Source organism: Penicillium vulpinum (genome assembly GCF_028829585.1).
Source record: "Penicillium vulpinum strain IBT 29486 chromosome Unknown utg000002l_segment0_segment0, whole genome shotgun sequence".
NCBI lineage: Eukaryota > Fungi > Ascomycota > Eurotiomycetes > Eurotiales > Aspergillaceae > Penicillium > Penicillium vulpinum.
In genome coordinates, this window is record NW_026643242.1 from 3,380,536 (window position 1) to 3,407,798 (window position 27,263).

The 27,263-nt window shown below is 48.4% G+C and overlaps 9 protein-coding genes across 9 annotated transcripts; 4 read left to right on the forward strand and 5 right to left on the reverse strand.

The window, feature by feature from the left end:
• N7479_004339 (uncharacterized protein) lies at positions 1-2,449 on the reverse strand (the record flags this gene model as incomplete). The annotated part of the gene is made up of 5 exons (XM_057252036.1): positions 1-532; positions 585-1,803; positions 1,880-2,145; positions 2,204-2,331; positions 2,411-2,449. 5 exons carry the CDS (start codon positions 2,447-2,449, stop codon positions 1-3), a joined length of 2,184 nt encoding a protein of 727 aa, XP_057111361.1.
• A 1,570-nt stretch (positions 2,450-4,019) lies between these two features.
• On the forward strand, positions 4,020-4,372 carry N7479_004340 (LysM peptidoglycan-binding domain-containing protein; the record flags this gene model as incomplete). The annotated part of the gene is made up of 2 exons (XM_057252037.1): positions 4,020-4,134; positions 4,191-4,372. 2 exons carry the CDS (start codon positions 4,020-4,022, stop codon positions 4,370-4,372), a joined length of 297 nt encoding a protein of 98 aa, XP_057111362.1.
• Positions 4,373-4,571: 199 nt separating this feature from the next.
• On the reverse strand, positions 4,572-5,673 carry N7479_004341 (uncharacterized protein; the record flags this gene model as incomplete). Its single annotated transcript, XM_057252038.1, has 4 exons — positions 4,572-4,822; positions 4,886-5,232; positions 5,289-5,521; positions 5,572-5,673. The coding sequence occupies 4 exons, from the start codon at positions 5,671-5,673 to the stop codon at positions 4,572-4,574; spliced, it is 933 nt and encodes a 310-aa protein (XP_057111363.1).
• Positions 5,674-6,140: 467 nt separating this feature from the next.
• Positions 6,141-8,165, reverse strand: N7479_004342 (uncharacterized protein; the record flags this gene model as incomplete). The annotated part of the gene is made up of 4 exons (XM_057252039.1): positions 6,141-6,282; positions 6,634-7,195; positions 7,297-7,346; positions 7,429-8,165. 4 exons carry the CDS (start codon positions 8,163-8,165, stop codon positions 6,141-6,143), a joined length of 1,491 nt encoding a protein of 496 aa, XP_057111364.1.
• A 1,445-nt stretch (positions 8,166-9,610) lies between these two features.
• On the reverse strand, positions 9,611-12,290 carry nip1 (translation initiation factor eIF3 core subunit c; the record flags this gene model as incomplete). The annotated part of the gene is made up of 2 exons (XM_057252040.1): positions 9,611-11,856; positions 11,948-12,290. The coding sequence occupies 2 exons, from the start codon at positions 12,288-12,290 to the stop codon at positions 9,611-9,613; spliced, it is 2,589 nt and encodes an 862-aa protein (XP_057111365.1).
• Positions 12,291-13,440: 1,150 nt separating this feature from the next.
• Positions 13,441-16,485, reverse strand: N7479_004344 (putative protein kinase Yak1; the record flags this gene model as incomplete). Its single annotated transcript, XM_057252041.1, has 8 exons — positions 13,441-14,174; positions 14,229-14,587; positions 14,638-14,757; positions 14,807-15,066; positions 15,123-15,282; positions 15,349-15,548; positions 15,600-15,871; positions 15,936-16,485. 8 exons carry the CDS (start codon positions 16,483-16,485, stop codon positions 13,441-13,443), a joined length of 2,655 nt encoding a protein of 884 aa, XP_057111366.1.
• Positions 16,486-19,018: 2,533 nt separating this feature from the next.
• Positions 19,019-22,475, forward strand: N7479_004345 (DNA-dependent ATPase RAD26; the record flags this gene model as incomplete). Its single annotated transcript, XM_057252042.1, has 3 exons — positions 19,019-19,108; positions 19,165-19,238; positions 19,289-22,475. 3 exons carry the CDS (start codon positions 19,019-19,021, stop codon positions 22,473-22,475), a joined length of 3,351 nt encoding a protein of 1,116 aa, XP_057111367.1.
• A 1,339-nt stretch (positions 22,476-23,814) lies between these two features.
• N7479_004346 (uncharacterized protein) lies at positions 23,815-24,488 on the forward strand (the record flags this gene model as incomplete). Its single annotated transcript, XM_057252043.1, has 3 exons — positions 23,815-24,094; positions 24,166-24,279; positions 24,355-24,488. 3 exons carry the CDS (start codon positions 23,815-23,817, stop codon positions 24,486-24,488), a joined length of 528 nt encoding a protein of 175 aa, XP_057111368.1.
• A 1,611-nt stretch (positions 24,489-26,099) lies between these two features.
• On the forward strand, positions 26,100-27,095 carry N7479_004347 (uncharacterized protein; the record flags this gene model as incomplete). Its single annotated transcript, XM_057252044.1, has 3 exons — positions 26,100-26,217; positions 26,271-26,909; positions 26,959-27,095. 3 exons carry the CDS (start codon positions 26,100-26,102, stop codon positions 27,093-27,095), a joined length of 894 nt encoding a protein of 297 aa, XP_057111369.1.
• Between the last annotated feature and the right edge of the window lie 168 nt (positions 27,096-27,263).

A 27,263-nucleotide genomic window follows, 5' to 3' on the forward strand; every position in this document is an offset into this window, starting at 1 on the left:
TCATAACTCTCCAGTGCTTCCAGCTAAATCGTAAGCACCAAAATCATACGCCGGAGGGACACCTGCTAGCATGTCCTGCCAGTTCCAAGAAAGAGGAGCTGGCAATGATAGTGGTCCTGTGGCGTAAAAAGCTTGATCCGTAGGCATTGTGCTTGAAGATTGAATGTTACTTCCATCATTCCCAGCACCATGCGAAGGATTGAAAAAAGCCGGGAAAGAGTTCGGGCCCAAGTAGTCATTCTGTGTCCACGTTTGCCCTTGCGGACGGACAGTAACTGGCTGATCACTCGTGGAGTCTGGCTCGGGATTTCTGACCCGATGCAACTCTTTCCTGGCTGCACTTTCGAAGTCAGAGCACAACGACAATACATAGTCCAGGTATGTATCTTGCTCTTGAGATGCGACCTTTGATATAAAACTGATAACCCCACGAATCATAGAAATGTCCGATTCGGTGTCAGCCCGCGAAGGATCAATGAGAATGAGGGAGAACAATGCAACCAAAGCTGCTCCGGGGAAGTAAACAATACTCCTGTGTGATATGTTAGAGACCAGCAAAAGTTCGACCAACTAGATGAGCTTACCATTCAAAGGATTGGCCGTAGTGGCCTCGGACTTGGCTGATAAGCTCAATCGCCGCTCGTGCTGCTTCTATTGATTGTTGCAATGATCTATCTCGGTCATTCGAAAGACCTGGGGGACTGAGCCCCTCATTCTGTGGGCTAGCCGCCCAGCGCCGAGGAAGTAGACAGACTCGGTGGATATTGAGGTAGCAGCAATGGTATGCAAAGTGAAGTCTGAGGATGTTCGGAAGGAAGGCATGATGGCCGATAGAAAAGCTTCTTCGGGGCCGGAGGATCGGTGGGATACTTCGTTTCCATGCCTCGAGATCATCAAGGCAACCCTTCACATCTTTCATCAACTGTTCTTTGGTTTTATTGAATGCATCAGTGCTATACAACTCGGCGCAAACCTTCCGTTGGACCAAAGAAAATCGGGCTAGCGCCGAGAAGAAGTTCATATTGGTATTCTCGATCTCCATCACACCCAAGCCATCAGCTGGATTCTCTTGAGGCAGTAAAGTATTGTAATCACGGATATCCTGGACAGCAGGGCGGCCGGTTCGCTGAGAGATGTCGGCGTCCAAAATAAACGCTATCCAGAAGACTCTCCTCCGCTCTTCCACCTGGGACATCGGGAGACCAAAGGAGTTGGACCTGTGCAACCCAATAGATTGTGACATACGTACGGCTGCAGCGGCAAACATGAACAGAGGCTGGGGATTTGGCGTGCCTTGGAAGAAGATTGCCAGTCCAAGAAGCGCCTGAACCGCAAGGAGATCGCAGGTTCGCATGAATAGCTCTGTGACCACATTCATTGCGTTCTTGACATGACCCAGGCACTTTTGCCAGTCGTCGCCGCTGGCGCCGGGGCTTTCTGCCCTTTGCATGTATGCAAAGGCAAGGACAATATTGAATGCGGCCCACCATGAGGGACTTTCGTTAGGATTCCATGAGAAATGTCTGCTGACCATTCCCATGAAACTTTCGGGGCCAAAGAGCGGTAGAGCCTTGTTGAACGTGTCAAAATATTCTTGGACAAGCTCGAGGACGACCGCCTTGGATGGTAAGGGCTGCGAGCATCTGCTTTGGAGATCATCTTGAAGAGTTCGAGGATACCAGTCGGCTAGCCTCCATCGACTGCCGTTTCTCTGAGCGGCATGGCGCCATACGTTATTACCCGTCTTGCTTTCAAGCCAACCCACACCCTCAGGGGAAACAATCGAAAAATGAGAGGATGCACCTGGGAATAGTCGGTAGAATCAGCTAAGCCATTCGTGCGACCGTTGGGGAACCATAGTCAGTAAGCCAATACGCACCAAAAAATCGCATTGCGCCTTTCGGAGTTTTAAGGGTATATGACCCTCCGTCGCCATCACCTCGATCGGCCTCGGCCTCAAAAGGTGCTTGAACGGTGTCGTTTCTCGGAGATGGTAACTCTGAATCGGATGCTTCCGAGAGTTGGACATGCTCTGGGCCTGTGTCCTCATCACTCGGTAGTCGCCGTCTCTTGGAACCACGTGCTTCATTTAATTCGTCCTGTAGAGACTGAATGCGCTGTTCCAGCTCATGGACATTTCCCTCGCTATGAGTGAGTGAATATGCGTTAATTTTAGAGACTTAAGAAATCAATTAGAACATACCGGTTTGGCTTTTTCTTGCGTCGCACGCCGTCCTCGTACTTGCAGGGTAAGTCGAATGTTCTGCAAGGGACACAGACCGGTCGAGTCCCATCACATTTGACCTTCTTTCGTCTACACGTACAGCATGCCTTTGTATAGTAGGTAGGTTAGCATCCAATTACAATCGCTCCCTCGCTGTATGGGGGCCATATGGGGGCTAATCGATACCTTGGCAAGGCGTACAGCATTACTGGTGTGCCCGTCCATGTTACAAAATGATTGTATAGTAACACCAGAGCGGTTCCTTCAGAATTAGAATCCCTACGCGGCTCCAATGATCATGATTAAGAATTGCAAGCCGAAGATAGCCTCGGGTTTCCCAGAGATTCAGGCGTTCAGGCGTTGACCTCGGGAGACGTCAGTGCTGAGTAATCTTTACTGCCTCAGGCCAACACGATGTGTATAGTAAATCAGATGAAACGCTTCCCCTGGGTGGTTAGCTTCGAATCGCAGCCTGTGATTCCCATAGATTGCGTGATTGATACTTCTCATTATTTGTACTCATCTGGGATATCCTTCGGGGAGAGTCGGCGGACTGCCGAAGAAGTGGCCTAGGACCTAAGAAGTGGCCTAGGACCTTCATCTTGGCATTCTGGAAGACGTACACTTTCGAACTTTCTCGATCAGCCTGCATGGCGAAATATATTTTTTGAGTTCTGAATCCAAACCTCACTATTCTGGTCAACTCTTGTCCGATCTTATTCGTAGATTTTCAATAGCAATCCCGAATGAAACCCGTGCTATACTGTAGGTAAACCATAGAACTAGAGCAAAAGTCATGATATCACTGTGTTCAATCAGATCAGAGTGATAATAACCTCTTACTACTAATCAGACCACAAATATCATAATATGAAGTATTTGGTTCCAATTGGCTGATTCTTGTACTCCCTTGATATTGTGTCAATGTACTTTGACTTTGTATATCAGCAATACTTCGAGCTCGCGAAATATTTCCAGAATTCGAATCTCTTCGCCGAATTCTCTCATAGAATCAGTTATCCCAAAGAATTATTTACTACAAGCCATGGCGATGCAACGCCGGATGTTACTCTGTATAACAACCCAATCTAGTCACAGCAAATAGCCGCAAACCATAATCAAGGCTAAATGCATCGCTTATAGAGCCATTGTGGCTCACTGACCGCCTTGAATATTGGTATCCTGTGGCACGATTCAGCTATGTCTTGGGTATTTGTTTGCGCTACCTTTGATCTACCTCCAGTGAATGGTTGTGGTTCAGGTTATTGTCACACTATAGTCTGCATCACGGACTAGGTCTCCCTGACCAAGGTTACTCTCTCTCTAGGAAATATATCCAGAGGCAATGTAACCGTAAAATAGAAGGGTCTTTTATCGACCACACCGAGACATATATCGATCAATAAGGAGAAATGAAGCCATGGCGAGAACAAGGTTAATGAATCTATTGGCTGATTCCAGGCTTGTCGCGATGTTGCCGTTCACATTGCTTCAAACGCCTCATTGTCAAGGAGCAAATATGGTTGCAATAACAGCCCATGAGTGCAACCTGTGGCTGAAGTATGTCCTCACTAGGCATTTTGCAGGAACGGTGCTTCTCAAGTCGTATGAACTTGTCAGACAAGGCAAAAGATCACTCGAAATATAAATACTTCAGGGCTCAGTATCTCCCACATATAAAAGCAGCAAACCATACCTTTCAAGCATTGTTCTTTCCATCTACAACACTATTTAGCTCCCTTGCTGATCTTCAGCAATACAATCAACAAGTCCAAGCGTGCCCCTAAAGCTTACAATGGCTGTCATCGGTATCCGATCTTTCCTCTGCATCCTTGGGATTGCTTCCCTTGGCACAACTGCCGCCATTGAGAAAGTTGATACTGTCCAGGAGTGGCAGCTGAGTCAATATTGTGAGTTGAGCTAAAATAAAGCTCCACCATATAAGACTAAGCTAATGCAAAGCCAGGTAACGAGTACTATACTATCAGTAATGGTGACACCTGCTGGGACATCATCGCGCGGAACCAGAATAGGTTCACTATGAGCCAGCTTCTGTGCTGGAACAACGATATCAACCCGTGGTGCTCGAATTTGATTCCAGGTCGACAGGTCTGTGTTGGAGTCCAGCGTCCTGGGCCTGTCTGCTAGATAATCATGTCGACGGCTGGATTTCTGGAATTATAATTCCAAGAAAAACCGAAATACCTGACGTCGTCGACGCCTTTGATTCTTCAGATTGTTTGGAAGTAATGAGAGAATGGTTTTTGAGCCCTGAGTTCTTTTGCGCTGTTATTACAGATGGTCATTCCTTAATTCAAAGTTGCGAAATTTGCTGGTATTGATAAATTTATGCACTGTTTCTGCTCCAGGCATTTTGTAGGAATTGTTTCATCATAATCGGTTTTACCTCTGGGAATCGAGTATTGAGACGATCATCCGGCAATTTGAAGACATTGTTTACTGTGAGTCTGCTCACTAACGCAGTCACCTCTTTGAGTTCATCCGATGAGTATTCCACTCCCGCTGGCTGGGGAGGGACGGTGACATCACCAGTCTTGATTTTCTCCAGACCATCGTAAATCACCTTGAATTTCTTGCCTGTTTCGGAAATTATTATTAACTTGCGGGTGTATCTCAAATAAGGGCGTGTGATATGCTTACCGATGAATTCTTCCGCCATACCGAGAACCTGGTTGTAGGTAACTTCATCTCCAACGATTACACTGAATTCAGGCCATTCCTCAAGATCAAGTGCCTTGACCAGGTAAGTAGCCATGTCGTACGTATATGTCATACAGATCACATTGTTCCCGTCTCCTGGGATCGCAGCCGTACCGCTGGATATATCAATACCAAAGGTGAAGGGCTGCAAGTGAGTTTTGACATGTGGCATTCCCCAATAGTCCATAAAAAAACCAGGGATTACCCTTGTATATTGTAAGCCACTAGCCTTGAGACGATCTGCTGCATCAAGCCAGTATTGGATGCTAGGGTCAATGGGGAGTAGCCTTGAAGGGTTGAATATTAGCGTGGGATGGCACACAGCTGAAGCTGGCCGACCTACTCAGTGGTTTGGACGAATGAGTATTCACTGGGGATGAATCTTTTCGTCGATGCTGACTTCTCTGCAGCTTCGATCAAGTTCAACTGAGACTGACTTGTCTCATCAGAGATGAGTCCAATGGCGGATATAATGGTGTGGATGTTATGTCGCTCAAGCTCGTGTGCCATTGAGGGAACATCATTGTAGTTGATCTGCACATTTTGAATATTCTGCGAAGCAGATTCTTGTTTTACCTAAGGAGGGAGGTCAGTAGTGTTTCGAGAATGTTTCTTTACTTACGTACACTGCGAGACAAAATGACAATCTCAAATTTGGAGTCGACCAATTTTTCAACAATAGTTTTTCCCACTCCACCAGTTCCACCAGCTACAGCAATGACCGTCATGGTTTGAGATGTATCGAATAGTTGAAAGAGATCAGTCGAAGTTGCCACGGAAGATCTCCCCGCGATAACCCCACTAAGGATATTTTGGCGAGTTTTCACACATTTACCACCTATACTGAGTCTACGATGTATAATAACCCAAGCATTATGTATGCACTCCTATCTGCATACTGCAAAACTCCAATCAAATCTCTCTAAAAACCGCATCATCGGGGATTCGGGATTCAGACATCGGCGACTTCAGGGCTTCCCCCGGGGCCCCGGGCCCATGACGGTTATGACTAATACCGGAGGGAAAAGAACCTATAAAACCAAAATCTTCCGACACTTTCACTTTAGTGATCCCCATTCTAAAACAAATATACAAATCAAACCTCATCATGTGTATGAAGGCTACCTGCTCGACCTGCAGTGAGTTTCTACTATCTCTCTATCCACAAAATAGCAGCTAATTATTGCAGACAAGGTCACCTGGTGGGGTTGCGGAAGCCATATCCCTTCGGTGATGGACTCAGTTCCCGAAGCTGAATGGTGTGCCTGCACACCTCAAGTTGAGAAGGATGGGAAGAAGTACCCTCCCAAGGCGGCGAAGGCCGGCTGACTACAAGGCTGTGTGATTTGTTAGTTTGAGGAAGCGAGTGCATCTTTTCGAGAGAATGCATTGCAACAGACTTGTCATCGACAAAGCCTGGCGGATCTCGACAAAATTCAAGGCGGGGGGAGGGGGAATTTGATAGAATTCTGGAAATGCGTGTGAGATTTTATATGTCATTCGAAGCAGATATATAACGATATAACGAAAGGCAAAATCAAATCAAAAATCAAAAATCAAAACAAAATCCAACGAACAAGACAAGCAGAGAGAGATAGAGAAAGGAAGTAGCAAACAAACAGCCCATTCGATGTATAGATACCACATCTCTCACTTCTTTCCCTTTTTTTCTTGCTGTCCTCGCTGACTGCGGTGGTGGTACTTGTAGTGGGTGCACTAAGGGTCCTGTCGTTGTAAATATCTGCTTTTCTAGTAGAAATTGGGGTGGTGGTCCACCGCCTGGTGCTGGAGCAGCGGTAGGCACATATGGCGGTCCCCTTGGGAAAAGGTCCTGGGGCACAGCTGGTAGCTGCCTTAGTTCCTTCTTATGATTGCAAACATAGAGATTTCCCTGTCCATCTGGAGCTGTTGCAGTGTAGACCGCAAACCGCAGGAAAGGTCCCGAAAGAAGCATTCCAAATTGTTCCCCCGACATAGTTTCGATGACACAGGCCTGTACTTTCATCCAATGGGACACAGGATGGTTGCCGTAGGTAGCCAGACGGACGTCAAGCTCCACAACTTTGTGACATGCCCGTGAGCCAGGAATGTCCATGATATTATAGCCTTGAACTGGGACGCGGTTACCCAACGCCTCCAGCTGGTCTAGATAGCATTTAGGTATTCCCATGATATCGGCGCCAGTGTCATGACACACCAAGATGGTGAGAGCACTATAACCAGAAGCTTGACTACCAGGCGATAGCTGAACTGGGAACTATATAGGAGGCGAGAAATAAGAGTCAGAAAGAATAAATAAGATGAGAGAGCAAAATAGACACTGTACCTGTATTGTGTGAACTGCGTTATACGGCGGATACGAGTGAAACTCTCCCAGAGTGGCACCGCCTGGAGGTTGAAGCTAGATATGACATTTCGAGTTAGGACAAGGATAGTGTTTGCATGTGCTGGTGATAAACTGATAAACTTACACTTCCACCTACCACGCTCTGGTGGTATCGTACTCCTCAGCCAGCTTTTTATGATACTCTGCGTCGAACTTCTGGGGCGTATTCACTTGCACGCCCTTCGACCAGTAGCTGACCCATCCTCTAGACCAACCCAATGTGCCTTCTCTGTAAGCTTTAGTGATAGCTTTGACATTGGGAAGCTGATCATCCGGGTCCCCATTTGTTCTCAGATGCGTCTCGATAGTTTTCAAATGACCCAAGCGTCGAACGATGTCCCAGCTGAGTCCGGCCGGTTCAGAATGGATCATTTCATCGCGAGAAGCCTTTCTTTTCTCATACTGAGACAGTCTGAACTTGAAGAAATCGGGTAGGATTCCATCGCTGATCCTCTCCATACATCTCTCAATTTGGCCGTCAAGATCGTTGATATCGAGGTCTAATTCGTCGGCATTCCAACCTTCTGGAACAAACACTGGATCGGTAATAGGCTCATTCCCATTGTGTCTCCATCGCTGTTGTCTCGGGGGACGAGTATGCCCCTCATTATGGCCACCTTGGGACATCATACTGTAGTCAACATAGTTCTCTGGCAGAACGGAAGGGTGACCTTCAGCTTCGTCTGATAAAAAATCAGAGGAAGAGGAAGGAGAGGGAGAACCTTCCTTGGTAGTCGTTTTACCATTGGTGTTCGCCTTGCGCTTCTTCCCAGATTCCTCAGGGTCCACCGGGGACCCCGAGTATGTCCGCTTCGTGCTACGACTAGGAGGCATCTTGAAGAAAAATGAGAGGGACTTTGCGGCACGGCAGGAGAAAGTGTGGCATGGGATGAAGAAGTATTGAGATGGGGGTATAGATGAAGATATTTGTAGTAAACATCCTTGGGGATTCAATTAGACTGAGACAAAGAGACACGACGGATTGAAACGATCTATGGGAAGAAGATCTCTCCATGTCTGTGTACATAGAAGCAAAACCAATGGATGGAGAAATTTCCGAAGTTGCTATTTTTGGATTTCCAAAAAGCTCGTGTGCTCGATAACAAAGAAGTTGAGAGCAACTCTGGGATCTCAGAAGTGCAGCTCATCAATGGAAATGACTCGAGGTTGAAATATACTATTTCGGAGATCCAGCCTCTACTGTCGCTTCAACGGTTCTTTGTCTCTTCTTGATATCTCCATAAGTACCATCCAAGATGGAAGGCTCAAATCAAAGAAGATACAAAAGGACTGGGTGTGGTTGCCAAAGCACGCCAGGGCAAATGAACAAAGCGCAACAGATCACCAGGGGTGTAGATGTAACGCGGCATACCGTACGTAGATTTCTGAGTGGTGCTCGACAATCTGTGCAGTGCTGGAGGAAAGCGAAATCGTGCAAACTCGCCAGAGACTTACAAGCACGCGGCCAAGAGCGACAGGTTCTGCAGTCTAGAGTGTTCATTATTCGCAACAGAATGTCGAATGCACCACTTCTTTATTCCGATCCAAAGCATCATTTGAGATGCTAGTGGTCTGAAGAAACTGACGACAAAGAACTTGAGCCCTGTTTCATGTCAATTAGAAGCCTACTCGTACCTTGAAAGGGACAATAAATCTCTGAGATTGGCCAGCAAGATTCAATAGGGTAATTCCGACGTAGAAAGAAAGACGATGGATCCCAAGATAGGAAGCGTGGTCGGTGGTTCCTTTCATGCTGGAGGGGCGATGATACTGTGAATTGACTTGAGGGATTTGGCCATTCCCCCGAGGCGTAGTCACCCTACTTGCCTGCATGATTCTCGACCTGATTTGAATTATTCATGTCTGAACTATCAGGCGATATTTTCATTTTCAATCTCTCATGTCATCAGGGAGATGGACATTTGGAGAAGACGGCATCACAATAGGATCCTACAATGGACTGCCATTAAGTACATGTATCCATGTATCTAATAGATACTTCCGACATTATACAAAACTCTACAAGCACCTCGCACACCAAGAACTAATCCATAAGCCGTCAATTTCTAACCAGTATGCACCGCGATTCTTTCTCGATCATTTCCATACGTGAATATCATGTAGATCAATCACAAAAAAAGCGCAGAAACGGGGCAATTTTTCCGACCTAAAAAACAAGGAACGGTCGTACTAACACGAAGGGGATGACAGGAGTAAAAAAGAAACCATGAAGAAAGGGGGAAAAATAAAAGAGAAAGAACATGCCATTACATCAGAATCTAAGCCTTGATCGCTGCGCCCAATGCACCACCACCGAACTGCTGGCCACCAGGTCGGCGATCGCCCTGGGGAATGCGGGCACCGCCACGACCACCGCCACGACCGCCACGACCGCGGCCTCCACGGGCACCGGGACCGTGTTCGCGCTGGAAGGCATTGGCCATACCCTGGGTGCGCTGCTCGAGGGTCTTCTCGTTGGACTCGAGGAGGCTGGTGGACTTGTCGGCCAGGGTGACAATCTGGGACTGGAGACGGGAGAGCTCAACGCCCTTGCGGAAGAGGATGGCATCGTTGACCTGGTCAAGAGCGGCGGCGAGCTCTTCATGTGAGATCATGCGGGAGATGATAGAGATAATCTTCTTAGGCTCCAGTTCGAACATGCTGGCCAGGGAAGAAATTGAAAGGCTGTCATAGTATGGGGCGTAGGTGAAGAGGTAAGTGCGCAGACCCTCCTCTTGGGTCTGGCGGGACAGCATGGCCTTGATCAAATCAGGCTGGGGCATGAGGTCCCAGATCTTGATCGCGGCGAATGTAGCGGCAGAAAGCTTCCAGTCACCCGCAGCAAGAGCCTTGGCTCCAGCAATAACACCATCGCGGGTGTTCTCGGGGGGGCCAGTGAAGACCTGGCGCTCATTGTAGTCCAACATGCGGCGGAAGGTCTTGGAAATCATGCGGCGGCGCAGCTCGGGGGTGGAGGAGGTCTGGGCCATCAAAGGCACCTCAAGCAAAGCGCTGCTTGTGAGGTAAACGCACTCGAGCAACTCGAGGTTGATGTGCATGTGGAAGGGCAGCTGGCGCTGGCGTTCCAGACGCTCCTGCTCGGGCGAGACAGTGGAGTAACGCTGCATGATAATACCTTGTGCGAGAAGCTCCTTCTGGCGGCCGCTGCCACAGATCTCACCAAGGGTGTTCTGAGCCTCGTAGATGAGGCCAGCACGGAAGGCACAAAGACCAATCTGAACAAGGGTGCGGTTGAAGAGGATCTGGGTACTGACGTCGAAAGTGCCGATGTTTTCAGTCAGATGAGACATAAGCATCAAGTCGCGAGACTTATAGTATTGGTCGTGCAGAGCAAGGAAGTAGATTTGGCAGAGCATGGCGCGAGCACGGGGGATGCCATCGCTGTGTTCAAACATGTAATTGCAGATAGAACCCACAAGGCTCTGGATATCCCCAGACTTGTAGGTAGCAGTAACGGCTGACTTGATATTTGTGGGAACGACCTTGTCCTTGGCCTGCTCAACAATGGCAATGACATTAGCGGGCTTGAAGTAAATGTGCTCCAACCGTCTGATGACCAGTCTGTTCATGCTATCCTGGCCATTCTTATCGGCACCCTGGAGACTCTCAATGTAAAGCTGCGAGCGAACAAGTGAGGAGTAAAGTGCCTGCTCATCCGTCAGACGCTCGATGTACTCTGAGGTGTGGGGGTCAATCTCGCGGAGACCCTTTGTGAGGCTGTCGTCGAGGTGCTCCACAAGCGATACGACGGAACCGGGAATGAAGAAGGTCTCGCCCTCGGCAACAGTAGGTTGTTTCTCGTCATCCTCCCACTCGTCGGCGGTTTCACTGACAAGGAATTGGCGGTTCTCTTCCAAAACGGAAAGGAGAGCGGAGTATTCCTCGTTTGCAGCCTGCCATTGCTCACTGGACATGTAGGTGGCGTTGGATGTGGCAGTCAGATCGAAGCGGGTGGAGATCAGGGTCATGTAGGTGCGGATGCGTTGGTAAGGAGTAGTGGCGACCTCGAGGAGCTTCTGCATGGTGCGGATCTGGTCGGCGCGGTCGGTGTTCTTCTTTCCTCGGGACTCAACGATGACACGAAGGTGCTTGAGAATGCTCTCAGGGGTGTACTGAAGGGTCTTACCACCGCGGCCAACGGTAGCGAATCCATCATCTTCAACACCAGCGGCGACAGCCGCAGCAAAGTTCTCGATCCTCTCGACCTTGGTGGGCTTGGGGGCAGGAGGAGGGGCGGGCTTCTCCTCGACCTCGTCGGTCATGAAGGCATCCTTATCGGTGCGGTACTTCTCGACCAGGGTGGCGTACTCCTTGTTGTTCTTCTTAATCTTCTGCTTGACTGCGTTGAAGCCCTTGCTGTTGCTAGCGTTCATCTTCTTGTTCGAGGCCTTCAGCTTGGAAGCGGTCTCGTTGGTGAAGTCTTCGAGTTCGGCAACGGCCTGGATGTAGACCTTGGGGGTAGGGCCGGTAACCTTCAGCATTTGGCGGTTCAGGTTGTCGAACTCTATGTGTAGCAATCATGTCAGTTCATGTCGTTCCTTGGGCCCTCAAATTTTGCTGGCTCTCCAGTTGTCCAGGGCAGTATGTAGACTCACCAGTGGCGATAACAGCCCAGTCGTTGATCTTCTCGGCGTTATCAATCAGGCGGATGGTGCTCTCGATGCCCTCGAGACGCTTGTCCTTGGCGGACTTGACCACCGTCACCTTCTCCTCCTCCTCACTTTCCTCGCTGTCGGAATCATCGTGCAAGAACTTGGAGGCACCGGTGCGGCCGCCCTCCTCCTCGTCGCTGTCGTCGCTAGAGCCGGAGTCGGAGTCATCATCCTGGTCAGAATCTTCCTCGCTGCCGGAGCCGGAATGGTAGACCTCCTCCTCCTCGTCGGACGAGCTGTCGCTATCGCTGCCGCTGCCGTAGAAGAAACGTGACGTCGTCGCCATGTTTGCGGTTTATTTCGTTAAAAGGAAATGGCGATCCTAAAGCTGAAAAATCAGGTCGTCGGCGATACAAAGTCGAACTTCCCGCAGTTGAGAGCCACACACGAAATTTAAGCGAGGGGCGGAACTAACCCCGATTAGGCATAGCGTAGAACAAAGAAATACATACTACTTTTTTTATACTTCTCTTATTTTGCTTCTACCTGTTTCGACGAACTTGATTCGATTGTTCTTGACGATTGGTTCACTTCAAAAAGAGTATGAGGATATCTGAAAAGAGAAGTTCAGATGACTTAATGCTTCGAAATCCAGGAATTCTCCCCTCATCTAGTTTACACAGGGAATAAAGGCCTGACCGATCAGGCACCCGCGGGCAAAGAAATTTCTAAAGAAAGCTGCACTCATCAACTCGTAATTATCGTTGCATTCATCATTCGACTATCAATTCTACTATTTACTGAGCATGAAAAACAACACCAATAACCCCCTCAAAGAAATGATATGCCATGACATACGACCGAAAAACTTACCTCGGCAAAAAGAAGGAAACACAAATACATCAGCATCCCCAAGAAAATCCGAATTGATTGAAACAGTTACGAGGCGATGAAAAATGAGAAATGGATGAGATCGTTCTTTCATGCTCCATCCAGGCTATGCTGAGAGAGAAGAATTCACGGAAAAAAAGCAGACAGATGTGCCGAAGCACTGCCTAAAGAAATCGCAGGACATAATTGGGATCGTAACACAGCAAGAAACGTAATGAAACACAATGAAATAGTGATGATGGTGGGGGAGTGATATTTCGCGGCGAAGGATTTGGCCACTGATGGGCACAGCTCACAGTGAATAAGCGTGCGGATCGATCTAACGCTAGGTAGCAATGCAGATCGTGTATCAGCGGTCCGAGACCATTGTAGACCACGTTGACCCACTGAAGGGGTCTTTTGTTTTGACTCATGCCTACAAGAGCCGGCCATATAAGAACAGATTGACTGGCAAGGAATGGGTCAGCAGAGCAGGGCTTACAAACACAGTGCCTTGGAGGTCATTGACACCCGTAGACTTGGCCGAAAGGGAAAGCATATCAGCATGTCTGCTCCCGAGTCATAGGGAACGCTGGGCACTGGGAATACCCATTTACCCTGATTCCCTAATGCCATTGGTTTTGAGTCATGTATCCTTCGCTAAGCACACCGTCTTCGAGAGTGCGAATAAAGTCTCGATTGCGTTGGTTCCCATTACCCGTTCGGCTCCCACGACGCCGTTGAGTCGCGTTAGCATCGACGTAACCATCAGGAGGAGGTGGATAGTACGCGGGGCTGGGCTGCAATCGAATCGGTGCGTTAGGATCCAGGTGGCTAGCGACTCGTTGGATGGTGGTCGGGATTCCTCCGTTAGGGTCCATGGTAGATGCCCGTTGACGACCTGCCCGCGTTGTCGCCTGTGCATAAAGACTTTGAGGGGGTATCTGATTGCTTGGCATCATTCCCATCTGGTGGCTGTATCCAGGCGGCTGCTGGGCAGGGTATGGAGGAGGCGGTGCACCTTGTTGGTACATGCCATTGTACATGGGCGGGGCTTGGGGCTGAGGCTGAGGTGGAGTATGAAATTGGTTCATCTGCACGGCATACGCATTTTGGGCATGGGCTGCCTGAGCTGCTCTTTGTTTGCTAGCAGCTTCGGCCTGCTGTTGCTGTTGAACTCCCGGGGCTGGCTTATTGGCCGTCGAATACTTGAGGTTCATTGGTGGCATGAAGGGCCCCGTGAACTTCTGCTGGGTGATGAAAGGGTGCAGCTTGGCTTGTTGGGGCGACCATCGCTCGAGGGGATTGATCGACAGGAGTCCCCGCACAAAGTCGATGAAAGCAATCCGATTGTTTAGTTCTGTGATGATTAGTCAAGTGTCAAGGCGAATATAGGAAGAGAAAAAAAACCTACCTCGATCAACCTCTGCTTGCTTCATGTTCTTTCGAGGCATTGGGTAACTTCGGATAATCTCCTCCAGAGTCGAGGCTGAGAAATACTTCTTGCTCGGCTGTTCTTTCGTGTTGTGTTCTCGGGAATATTGCTCTAGACTCTTGAGGCGGTACGTCTTTCTTCCAAACTCGTCCTGTGTCTTTTCGAAAAACTCCCCTGACTGCTTGCCCATCTCGAGCATCCATGTCGGCGGGATACCCAGCATCTCGACGATCCGACAAACTTGATTGTATTCCGATGAGCCAGGGAACAGAGGTAGACCTAGGAAGAGCTCTACCACGATACACCCAAGAGACCACATGTCAATGGCAGAGGAGTAGCTAAAAAAAAATTAACAAGGAAGAAAACAGATGAGACTAAAAGTACGTACGGCAAACCTAGTAGTACTTCTGGGGATCGGTAAAATCGCGATTGGATGTAGGTATAGACTGTCTGGCGTTCATCGCATGCAGAACCAAAGTCAATGACCTTGATAATTGGGCTCTCGAGGCTGTGAAACAGTTAGAAACGAACGCTGAAAGTTGACAGGCGATCCTAACTTTTTTAGGAGAATATTCTCCGGCTTCAAATCACAATGAATCAGATGCGCTTTGTTCAACAAGCTCAAGGCATTTAGAAGTTGCTGGGCAAACACCCGGACAAGTGTAGTGCTCAATCCACGGAATTGGTTTTGTTTGATCAGCTCATATAGATTGACGCTGAGTAATTCGAATGCGAGACACAAATGCTGGCGGTGGATGAACGTGTCCTTAAGACGAAGCAAGTGGTGGTCGTCGTTCTTGTCATATTTGCTGTTGAGCTGCGGGGAATCAGCGGCTGTTCAAACGATAAGGGTCCTGAATATCCATGACACACCAGATCCAACACAGAAACTTCCATCATACTCTGGTTAAAGTAAGCGGTCTTGTTCTTGATGACTTTAACCGCCACTACTTCTCCCGTTTTCAAGTTTTGGCATTTCACAACCTGGCCGAAGGTACCTTGACCTAGAACATCGAGAATGAGGTACCGATTTCTAAACCGAAAGGAGAAGCGGTTGTCAGCCCAGGGGTCGGGTATCTAAGGAAAAACGGGGGCATACTTGTGACCGGCTTCCTCGCTTCCAAGGATATCGTTGACGTAAAGAATATAATCACTATCCTCGTTGTCATACCCATCATTCTTAACCCCTTTGCTGGGTTTGGTCAATACTCGTCGCGGGTTTCTCGAAGACTCATAGTTGAAGCCAGGATTGCATATACGGTAGGTGGCCGGGAGGTGGGTCGTCAACGATTGAAGCGGCTGAATGGGTTAGTCAAAGCGACCATAGGCCGAGGTTTGCTGAACACTCACGCTGATAAATCCGCCCTCTGGGTTGGCACGCCGATATGCAGGCTGTATATTCATCCGCGGCTGTAATTCTTGCACAGACTGGATCTTTTGGAATTTTGGAACGGGACCGCGGCCAGGCACTAGAGGGACCTGAGATGGCAGCGAGCCGGACCGCGGAGATCGCGACCCTGTACCAAAGCCTGGGCTCATGTGCGAAGATGCGGATGGTGGGTAGTACTGATCTGGGCTGAGGTCGCCGGATTGAAGGGGAGGGAGTCTAGGGGGCCGGTTGGCTGTCAAGATGTTAGTGAACGGGGTATAGCCGAGCAAGTGACCGAGATCCGAGATTTAACTCACATGGCGGCGATTGATATCCTTGTGGTGGTGATGCATATTCTGGTCTCGCAGGCGATCGACGGGAAGCACTCTGGGGCGCGGATGGAAATCCATAAGAGCCTTGGGACTTGCCAGGACTGGTGGGATACGGCATCGGCGGCGAAAGGACATTCCCCGGAGAATATCTGCGGGCGGCCGATGATTCCTCTGCTTGATTCAAGAATTGTGAGGAGGCGCGATTGTGATTTGGCCTCGAGGGATACTTTGCCCGGTTGTACGGGTCAGCGTCCTCCATGGTAGTATCCGCATCGGTGACATAATCCCGAGTGCGTGGTGTGGCGGTGGGGGACGAAGCCATGGAGACGGTTTTGGAGTTTGAGCCGGCCGAAGGGGCTTTGGATGTCGTGCCGGGAGTCTGGAATGTCTCGTACGTGTATCCGACGGGCGGCTGTGACTGTGGTGGCTGACCGTATTTAGAGGGCAGTTGCTGGGGATGAGATGCCAACCCAGTATTGAACTGCGCAGGGTGGCCCATCAAAGGCTCTTGGTAAGGCTGCCACCCAGGATCCATTTTGTGAAGACCCTCTTTTTGGGCCAACAAATAGATTCGAGGTCCGTGTTCGTCTCAAGCACTGCGATCAGGGTCCGTGGGATGCCAGCGGGGACGGCACTCGTAATGCGACCGCAGGGTTGAGGCGAGTCTTGACGGAACTCGAGGGACAGAGGATGAAAAATATGGAATTGGCGTTAAAATGAGGTCTTGCTATGCTTCATTATCCGAAGAATTGTTGGTGAAGACAAGTTTCGAAGGGGAGAGGGGGGGGAGGCGGTCGCAATTTGGTTGCGACGCAGTAGACGTAGGCGGCTGGGGTTCAGCCAAGTCAATAGACTTGTGTTGGCACCCGATGAAAACGAGAAATCAAAGATAAAGTTGTCATCAACAGGAACTATGTAAAACAATAACTTGGCTTATCGAAACATGGAGATTCCTTAGATCGTATATAGTCAGAGATCAAGAAGAGGGGGAAAGATGAGTTCTAAGGAGATGGAGGTGAACTTTGCCCCAAAACTAAACCTATATATCATTACGTTTTTTTCTCTATATATATACATACTTTAGCTGGTATTCTATCTTTGACCAATGTGTACAGGTATATTTAAGACCTTGATCCTGAAGTCCCGAAATTTGTAGTTGATTATGGTCTCCTTGGCGACGTGACTTTCTTGCATGACGCTCCATTGCATACCCAACTGTCAGAGCGCCTTTTTTTAAACTAACTAGCTATATCTGATTGCACCAGACTCAAAAGATATGCTACCAATGCTAAATAAACCGAATAAACTATGAAGCGTGTTGTTGATGGTGTTTTATAGAGAGGGTATTGCTACGACGTCATCGATTCTATACCGGGAGCACACAGCTTTGGATAAATCGATCAGTATTTAGAAATAATAACACGATATTCTGTATATACAGAGAATCAAGAAGAAGCAATCCCAATCATTTCAATCATCACAACAACACCGATTTAGTGCGGCGCCTCTTGCCGCTTTTTGCTCTGTACAACTGAGCAGGTCAGCATGATCTATATCTCTAGTTCATCCATCTAGCACTCTTGGAGAATATCGCTGATTATACCAATATCTACTTACATAAAAACGTAATGAAGACTAGTCACTCCTTTCGTTTCTTTGTTTATATCTAATTAATTCATAATCCAATCTATTTGGCTCTAGGTGTCTCTTCGGATGTTTGTCCATCCTATTCAGAACAGTCCTCGCCTCCTGAGGTCGAATTTTCTTGTCATTTTTCATTGCTTGCGGCCCTATTCTCGTCATTTGCTATTCAGACCTTTTCTCAACTATATGAGGAGAACCGACGACTTCTTGCTTTTATGTCACAGGGCACAACCCCTTTTCGGTAAGTGCTCACTGAGCTTTTGAACAATGTCAACAATCCCGTCTCCATTCGGCAATTCTGCATATGCGAATGGATAGGTGTTCCTCAAGTAATATCAACGTGTTAAATGCATGATGCTATGCTCGCTCCAAGCATTCCTCACCACGGATGTTGCTATATATGTACAGCCAAGTCCCTTTATTTCCTCTAATTTCACATAAGCTCAAGTCTAGGGATCGAATATCCAGCTCCCATCCAATCCTGCAGTGACAGTTGATACCGATGGTGGTGGTGTCTTCATTATCCCTAGTCCAAGATTAATTCACACCATCATGGAAGCCCCAAGATGTCACACAAGAGACATCCTGTAAGGAATTTCTCTTCGATTTATCTACATTGAGCTCATTGGACGCGTGTCAAAGACTGACTAGCCTGAGCCCATCTCACCTATGCTGGGCCTGATCCCGGATCATCAAAATCTCGACACTTTGTATGGTATTGTGCTATACATCATATCCAGCCGGCACTCGAGAAGGGTATTCCCGAATTCTCTGCTATGGTGACGGAAGAAAAATTTTATAGAGGGGGGTCTACTACTACTACTCCTATGAACAATTCACATCCGAAACTTTCTCAAGTGACCCTCAATGGTGAAATTCATTATATCACATTGTGATACCTACGAGTGGACCGCCCTGGAATGCTGGAGATACGACACAAAGACAGTGTGGGAGCTAAACCTCGTCACTGTCATTACTCCCCTGTGAGCAGGTCCCATTTTACCGACCCTTAGTCACCTTGTGAATCTCCAGCTTGCCAGTGAGCCAGAATGGTATAACTATGGCCTCACATCTAATGTATATAAATTTCAAGGTTAATGTACCTCCAGCTCTGGAGGGCGGCTGGCCGGGGAGACGGAATGAGAATTACCTAAGCTTTCAATGAGTCATTCATTAACTACGGGGCCTACCTAGTTAATTCCTGTGAGCGGTGTCATAGGCGGTGTCATATTGTGCCATTGCCTCTGAGAGAGATCTAGATCGAGTGCTGTTCATCTAGACTTATCGTTGCCTATGCTAGTGTGCTATTGTGCTATTGTATTTGCTCTTTGAGCAATCACCATGTTCCTCTTTTTCCTAGACAAACTGTTTTAGTCTCTCACTTCTTTTCACTTAATACAATCTTTATTTTGACAACTTTGCCAATGTCTACCAACGAGGAGGCGAGTCGCCTGCGCGACCTCCAAGCAGATGTTCGTGACCAGGATGATCTCGAAAGAGATATTACTCGCCAGGTATGACCAAGTTCTCAATTCACTATCACTTTGGGCTCACCTTCTTGCTTTTTCAGGCCGATAAAGCCCTGGCGGATAAAGCGGAGGAGAACGACATCAAGCGACTTGAGAAAGCCCTTGTGGATCGGGAGTAAGAGCGCATGCCCTGATCTTTGATGACATTACTAACTTAGCCCGTAGGCGGGTAGATTCGCAGGTCCGCCAAGCGCAGCAGCGCCTGACACAGCCCGTTGGAGCCGCCCCTCGCCATCGAGTTGAGAATGAGCTGAAAAGGTTGCAGTTGCGCAAGGCCGATCTAGGAAAAGACCTAAAGGACATACAACAGCGCATTGATGAGAGGCGCGCCTCACAGGGCAATTCGACGGTGGCACATGGGTCAGAGCGACAGCCGAATGAGTCCCGCCGTGACTATCTCTTGCGAACCGGAAAAATCACCCCGTTCGCATTGATGCAAGAAGGCTCCAGAGATGGACCACTTGCCAATCTTCACGATGCTCTTGTCGATACCGAGGAACAGCAGCATGAGGAGGAAGAGCGCGAACAGGCCAAACATCAGCCAACTGCGTCCCACCGGGATCTTGCACGCCCAGACTTCGACTTTGAAGAGATCAGCAAGAGCAAGAGCAAGCGGAGGAAGGTGGATCGTCCTAGTTCTCCGGGAGCGGATTCTTCGGCAAGTTATGTTGCCTCTGAGGCTGACGCTACATCCTCGGGGGAGGAGTTCATGCCTGATACCCTCCCTGACACTAAGCCAAGTCGCAAGCGCAAGCAAGGAAAAACAACGACCGAACTTGAAGATCTGAGTGGGGTCGATGATGGAAACGAGGCAACATACCAGTCTCGCCTCCAGGAATGGATCAGCCGGCGAAGCTCTGCTCGACGGCACGCTGACAGTCATTCCGTCGAAGTCGAGCTGAATGAAGAAGAGGAGTGGCTGAATCCACATCCTACTGAACCAGCTATGGAGCTTGACAATGGACTGCGGGTCCCTGGAGACATCAGTCGTTTCCTGTTTCCCTACCAGAAAACTGGAGTTCAGTGGCTTTGGGAGTTGCACCAGCAAACTGTTGGCGGAATTATCGGAGACGAGATGGGGCTGGGAAAAACCATCCAGGCGATTTCTTATCTTGCGGCATTGCATCATAGTAAGAAGCTCACCAAACCTGCCATCATTGTTTGCCCTGCAACTCTTATGAAACAGTGGGTTAATGAATTTCATCGCTGGTGGCCACCCTTCCGTGTTTCCATCCTACACTCATCAGGCAGCGGGATGATGAATATTGGCAAGGAAAGTAGTCGGGAGAATGCCCTTTCATCAGAAATGATGGGCAGTCACAGTTCTCGTCACCTATCTGCTGGTCAGAAAGCGGCCAAAAAGATCATTAAGCGTGTCACTGAGGAGGGTCATGTCCTCGTGACTACATACTCGGGTTTGCAGTCTTATGCAGATGCTCTTGTTGATGTTGAGTGGGGCTGTGCTATCCTTGACGAAGGTCATAAAATCCGCAATCCAGATGCCGGCATCACTTTCAGCTGCAAGGAACTTCGCACTCCACATCGCATCATTCTTTCAGGGACCCCAATGCAGAACAGCCTGGTGGATCTTTGGTCTCTATTTGACTTTGTTTTTCCAATGCGCCTGGGAAACCTTGTTACATTCAAAAATCAGTTTGAGATCCCCATCCGTCAAGGTGGGTATGCCTCTGCATCAAACCTTCAAGTGCAGACTGCTGCAAAATGTGCAGAAACTCTCAAAGATGCCATCAGTCCTTATTTGCTTCAGCGGTTCAAGGCTGATGTAACATCTGATCTGCCGCTGAAAAGCGAACAGGTCATTTTCTGCAAATTGACTCAACTCCAGCGAACCATCTACAAGAGGTTCCTTGGCTCAGATGATATGAAATCTATTGTACGGGGGAAAAGAAATTCTTTGTTTGGAATTGACATCTTGCGCAAGATCAGCAATCATCCAGACTTGGCAGACCACGCATTGCGGTCTCGCGAAGCGGATTATGGTGATGCAGAGCGGTCTGGCAAGATGAAGGTTTTGCAGGGTCTACTTGAGGTCTGGAGAGATACTGGCCACAAGACCCTGCTTTTTACCCAGGGCCGTCTGATGCTTGACATAATTGAGAAATTCCTTGGGATACTGGGTGGATTCAATTACCGCCGAATGGACGGGACTACCCCTATCAAAGAGCGCCAGAACCTGGTTGACGAATTCAACAATGACCCTAATCTCCATGTTTTCTTACTCACCACCCGTGTGGGCGGGATCGGAGTGAATTTGACAGGTGCTGACCGTGTCATTATCTACGATCCCGACTGGAACCCATCGACTGACTTGCAGGCGCGAGAGCGCGCATGGCGTCTGGGCCAAAAGCGGGATGTAACCATCTTCCGCTTAATGACGAAGGGCACTATTGAAGAGAAGATCTATCATCGCCAGATCTTTAAACAATTCTTGACCAACAAAATCACCCGTGATCCTCATCAACGAGAAGGTTTCCAGCTGAGTGATCTATATGACCTGTTCACTCTGACGGACGAAAATGACGACGAGCTGGAGACGACCAAACTCTTCAAAAACGCTGAAGTCACATATCAGGAAGAGGTTAAAGGTGATGCCCGCGGCAGCAAGATCAAGCCTGACCCGACTCTCAAGGAGGAGGACATCAACGACATCCATGGTATCGCCAAGGTCGAAGACTTCCAAAACACTGCCGAAGAAGAAAAGAACGCCAAATCTTCTGAAGACCGCATTATGCATGGCATCTTTGCTCGTTCCGGCGTCCACTCTGCACTCCAGCACGATCAGATCGTAAACGGCAAACGAGTCATTCGTGCAGACCCCAAGATGATCGAAGCCGAAGCTCGCCGCGTCGCTAATGAAGCCGCCGAAGAGCTCCGCAAAGCCGAAGAAACCGCCCGGGCACTCCCGATCGGACTTCCCACTTGGACAGGTCGATTTGGGATAGGAGGCCGCGAAGATCCACGGGCTGGTGGTAGCTCAGCTCGCCCTGCTCGTGCAGGACCCTCATCATCGGACTTGTTGGCTAGGCTCAATCCTGCAGCAGCTGCTGCCGCTGGACAGAGAGCCAGTGACTCTGCTAGTCCATCAGCACGTATGCCACGTGGCAAAGATTTCATGCCCTTGATCCGTGATTTCCTTGCCTCTCAGCGTGGGCCGACTCTCTCACAGTCGATTGTTCAACATTTCAATCATTACTGCTCTAACCCGCAACGTGTTGCTGAGTTCCAGGAGTCGTTGAAGAAGGTTGCGACACTTGAACATGGTCGTGATCGTCGGGGTCGGTGGACTCTGAAGCCTGAATTTGCCCGGAATGCTAATAATCAGGTACGGTGAGGGAGCTTGTACAGAAGTTGGTGAATTGAGGGCATCTACTCTGGGGATATTCATGTACGATAGGGAGTTAGTCTCATGAGATGATGAATCACAATGACAATGCCGATACCCTTGTGTAATTGCGCAGTTGGAAATCAGAAACGCGATATACTTTGTAAGTACTCCGTACTCCATACATCATACTGCATACTCCATCGTTGTAGGTACATAGTACATAGACGGTCTCCACTAGGCACATGCTTAAAACGCCCTGTGGGACGCTACCAAGATGTTCCAATACGCATAGAGGCAAGCTGCCGTTCAATCAAGCCACATGCGTTCATACACACTGTCCATGATGTGCGCCAAGTATGAATCATAGTGTGTTCCCCCGTAACTTATCAAAAGAAAGGGGACATTCTAATAATAATATTCACTCCGTACAATAGCCCTTCAATATTTTCAGTGGGCCGTGTTCTATTTCTAGGACCACAAATGTGAGAGAGAAAAAGATGGAAGCGAGGCTATAGCGAACCGAATAGGTAAGAGATTTTCGTTTGTAGAGTCGCAACGTTGGACAGGGATTCAGGGGAAAGACTCCACGGGATCTTGGCGTTGTTTGTTGTCTTTTTCTTTGGTGGCGAATGGGTTTTGGTATATTTCTTGATCTTTTCTTTTTGGATGAAGTCATTTGTGAAACAAATTTCACCTTTTATCATTGTGCTACCCAATACCAGGGCCAAAACCACATCATTGATATCATAAATCTTTGTCTCAGGAGCTTCCGTTAAAGGAGAGACAAGGCACCGGTGGGTGTGATCTACACTCGATCATCATCATGACTGGCTCGGATAGTATAGCTAGTCAGGTACCCACTTAGTGGCTTCCAGGATGTCGATTGCAATCAGGATCCAGTGGGTTCGTCCTCTCGTTTACCCCATACACACAGGTTCTGATACAGCGTGGATCAAGCAAAAGATCCTGCACTATGTTTGCTCAAAGTTGCTAATCCCTTGCATGCTAGAAAGAAAACCAAAGAAAAGAAGAATGGAAGAACATCACCAGAGTACAGAGTCAAAGAAATGTTGAACAATCAATAGTTCTAGCAATGCTTCACCGACCAATTCTATTTTGATCTCAAGGATGTTTACGGAGTATTTGGATCAGCGTTGGACACTCGAAACAGCCCGACTCTATACTCCACCGTGGAGCATGTGTTCATCGATTGCCTCCCATGGATCCAAACGCATATAAATGCGTCACTTCCCCGTCAAAATCCTACCCCTCTCCTGAAAAAAAGCCTATAATACAACATTGAAAAACCAATCGAAATCTAAATTCAACTTCTCCATCACCCAAAATGAAGTTCTTCGCCACCGTCGCTCTCCTCGCTACCGCTGTGGCCGCCGCCCCATCCCAGAGGCTCTTCAACCTGAAGACCTCCGGCGCTAGCAACAGCTCCCACAATGACCTGTACATTTCCGTTGGCCACGGGCTGATCAGCGACCCGCTCAATAGCGAGGCTGTCTTCTCTGGACCCTCAGCCAACCGCGCTGCCGCCTTCTCCTTCGTCAACGGCACCATCCTCTTGGATACCGAGTCGAAAGCCCCCTGGGCTCTAGACCTGATCAACGTGGCAGGTAAGATGGCCCGAGCTTACCTTTTGATGTGACTGTTCCCGAACCCGGAATGCTAACAACATTGGTACCAGGTGTCCGCAAGGAGCGCGCCCAGATCAGCGTCAAGCCCACTCACGGCTCGAAGGGCTTCTCTGTCAGCCGGCAGGGCGTCGAGGGACCCAGTGAGACCTGGGACGGGTGGCTGTGTAAGTTCTCATTATATGCCATTTCCAACGCTACATGATCGTGTCAAGTGCCAACGGCTGACTTCTTTTCTTTAGGGTGCCCTGCCGATATGGCGGCCGGCCAGTTCCTTCCCAACTTGCACTTCCTCAGCAAGTCTGTTCAGGATCCTGCTCTACCCGCTGGATGCGACAAAATCCAGCTTCACGCTGTTCCCCAGAGCTCTGCTTAGGGATTTTGGATTTTAGCTCGTAGCGAACGTCAGATTTTGATGCCTGCTTTCTAATTGATGTGTTCTTTTTGAACCTACTGTACCTCGGTTTCGGCGTATTTCGGCGTATACCTCAAGCTTAATTGATAATTAATTTGATTCCTCTACTAGTTATTCATTTCAAGATACCTCTGTGTCCTATGAATGCTCTAATATCAAATTCTTCGCAGAAAATAATACAAATCCTCACTAGCATCACATCCGGTCTATTCTGGGGTGTCTCCATACTAGCAATGATAGAGAACATTATGATTTATCCCCATATCCCCCAATAAGTCCGTTCCATCCCTGAATCCCCAACATTCTTCGGCTACCCATGAGTTGTGGTTATATCGCCACCCCCACGATCGGGGAGCTTCTTCGGAACCAAGAGATGCCCAACCTTGGGTACTAACAGTTAGGTGGCAATTGTAGATCAGGCATGCACTTTGGATTAGTTATTGATTGTTCTAGGTGGATAGTTTACACCATGACTAGGTCAATTAATCCTGTAGTAGCACCTCAGGCTATATTAGGGCCAGCAACAAATATTCCGTTCGGTGTTAAAGACTTGGTTAGTGATAGCTCTTCTGTGGTTTTGTTGTGTTGTGTAACTATACTATGTCATGGTTCACTAGCTGTCATTCATCATGCTGCTGATCCGGGTTGTATGGCCTTGGAATGGTATTGGGATGTTGGACAAACTTGGGGATATGTGATTAATGAATGATTTAGGAGGTATTGTTTACATTGAAGTACGTGGTCACGTAGATAGTCTTTCTACTCCGACTCCTCCTGAAACTGCTGTTTATATTGTACAAACTCCTCCAGGCTTAGTTTGATATGATATATATTATGTGGTATGGAGTAAAGTAAAACCAATGAGAATGCTACGGAGTCAAAATAACTGAATTAGTGCTCATATCATTTAGGAATCATTTTGTAACCATATCCGAGAGAGGGAATATATATAGAGCAACCGCACCTCACTTTAACATGAAATCAAACCTTTGAGCGCCCAACCAGACCATAATCTCAGACTTGATACACATATTAGATTATATAGCAAGTCCCTGGATACAATACACAACATAGATCATTTGATGGTGCAAATAGTTATCACTATAAATAGCCGATGTCTCACATGCATGACAGCCACTACCTGTTTGGGCTTAGCCCCGCAATAGTCAAACATCGCCTTTCTCTTTCTCTGTTTTTTTCCCTCTCCAATGATCAAGACACTCGTTTACTGTTCGCCTTGAAGTTATCTACAATCGTTGAATCGTTGCTCTGAATCGAAAATCCACATTCCCGAAGATCTGCAAGGTTTAGCGTCCAGACTCCAGAGCTGGCCAAGGGAATTAATAACATTATTCTGAACTCCACGTCCCTTTTGATCGTCCTTCCGTAGCAACCGAAATTGCTTGGTACGGACATCAAATCGATAAGCCTGTTTCGACACAGGCCATTTTCTTTGTTTAGTCACACCAGATTGTGCACAGGGCGTGATCAGTCTAGCTCATCTTACAGCCCAGGAGTAATACCTCGGTCGCTTGATTTTTGAACCTTCAGATAATCACTCCGACCTTCGACATGCGGTGTTTGATCTTGACTGTGCTCTGCACTATTCTGTTGCTGGGGACGATGTCATCGGCTTGGCCATGGCAGCTGCACGGAGGGCTTCTGGGTGACTCCTTGGAAAAGCGAGCAGGTAATTCAGGAGTCTCATCATACCATTGTGCCTGATACTGACCTATGATTCAGACAGCACAGATACAGCAACCGCTGAAACCTCCGAATCTACCACGGAGGCCCCCACTGCCTCCAGGACTTCTGCTAGAAGCACCGCCACGGACAGCGACAGCACCGACACAAACACAAACACCAACACAAAAACCAACACCAACACCAGAACAGGCACTGCAACCGATTCCGAGGAGACCGGCAAAACAACTGAGACGAAGACGGGAAAAAGCAAGACTACCGCCACGACCTCGATCTCCATTAACCCTGCTGGCGCTGCTGGCGGTGTGTCCATGATCACCCCCGCCGCCTTGTCCACGAGCTACTACAAGATCGGCCAGGATGTGACATTCGCATGGAACTACACCTCCCTGATAGTCACGCCGTCTGCAATCAACGTCGTCGCCTCGTGCAGCTTCAACTCGATGACATACACGCTCGCCTCCAACATGTCCGTGAAGGAAACCGGAAGCATCGTGTGGGATACTGGAAAATACCAGAAATCAGCCACCGCTCCGTTGCTTACCGCATCGTATACCTTGATCATCTATGATGCTAGCAAGGAAATCGACGATCCCGCGACCGCAGGATACTTGAGCTCGCAGAACGGTGGTTTCGTCTTTGGGATGTACGCCCCTCAGTCTTACACCCCACTCAATGGTGAGTATTTCCAACCATCCTCGCTCAAACTAATTGCTAACCTGCCTAGAATTCCACTGTGCCACCTGCAGCGGCGCCTTGTCCGAAACCAGCCGCCTAGCCATCAAATTTACCGTCGGCATGGCTGTTATCACTTTCGCTTCGTTTGGCTGGTTTGCGGGTAGTGCTGGCGTCCTTACCACTTGAAAAGCGCCCACTCGATGCATTCACATTGACTTATCATGAATATATTCTTCCATTTTGGGGCGTTGCATTGTTGAAGCGATCTTGATTTACGATAATAGCAAGAAAACGGCGTTGCGTGATAAGTTGCTATATAGGATGAGTTACCATGTTTGGATATTTTGTGCGCCT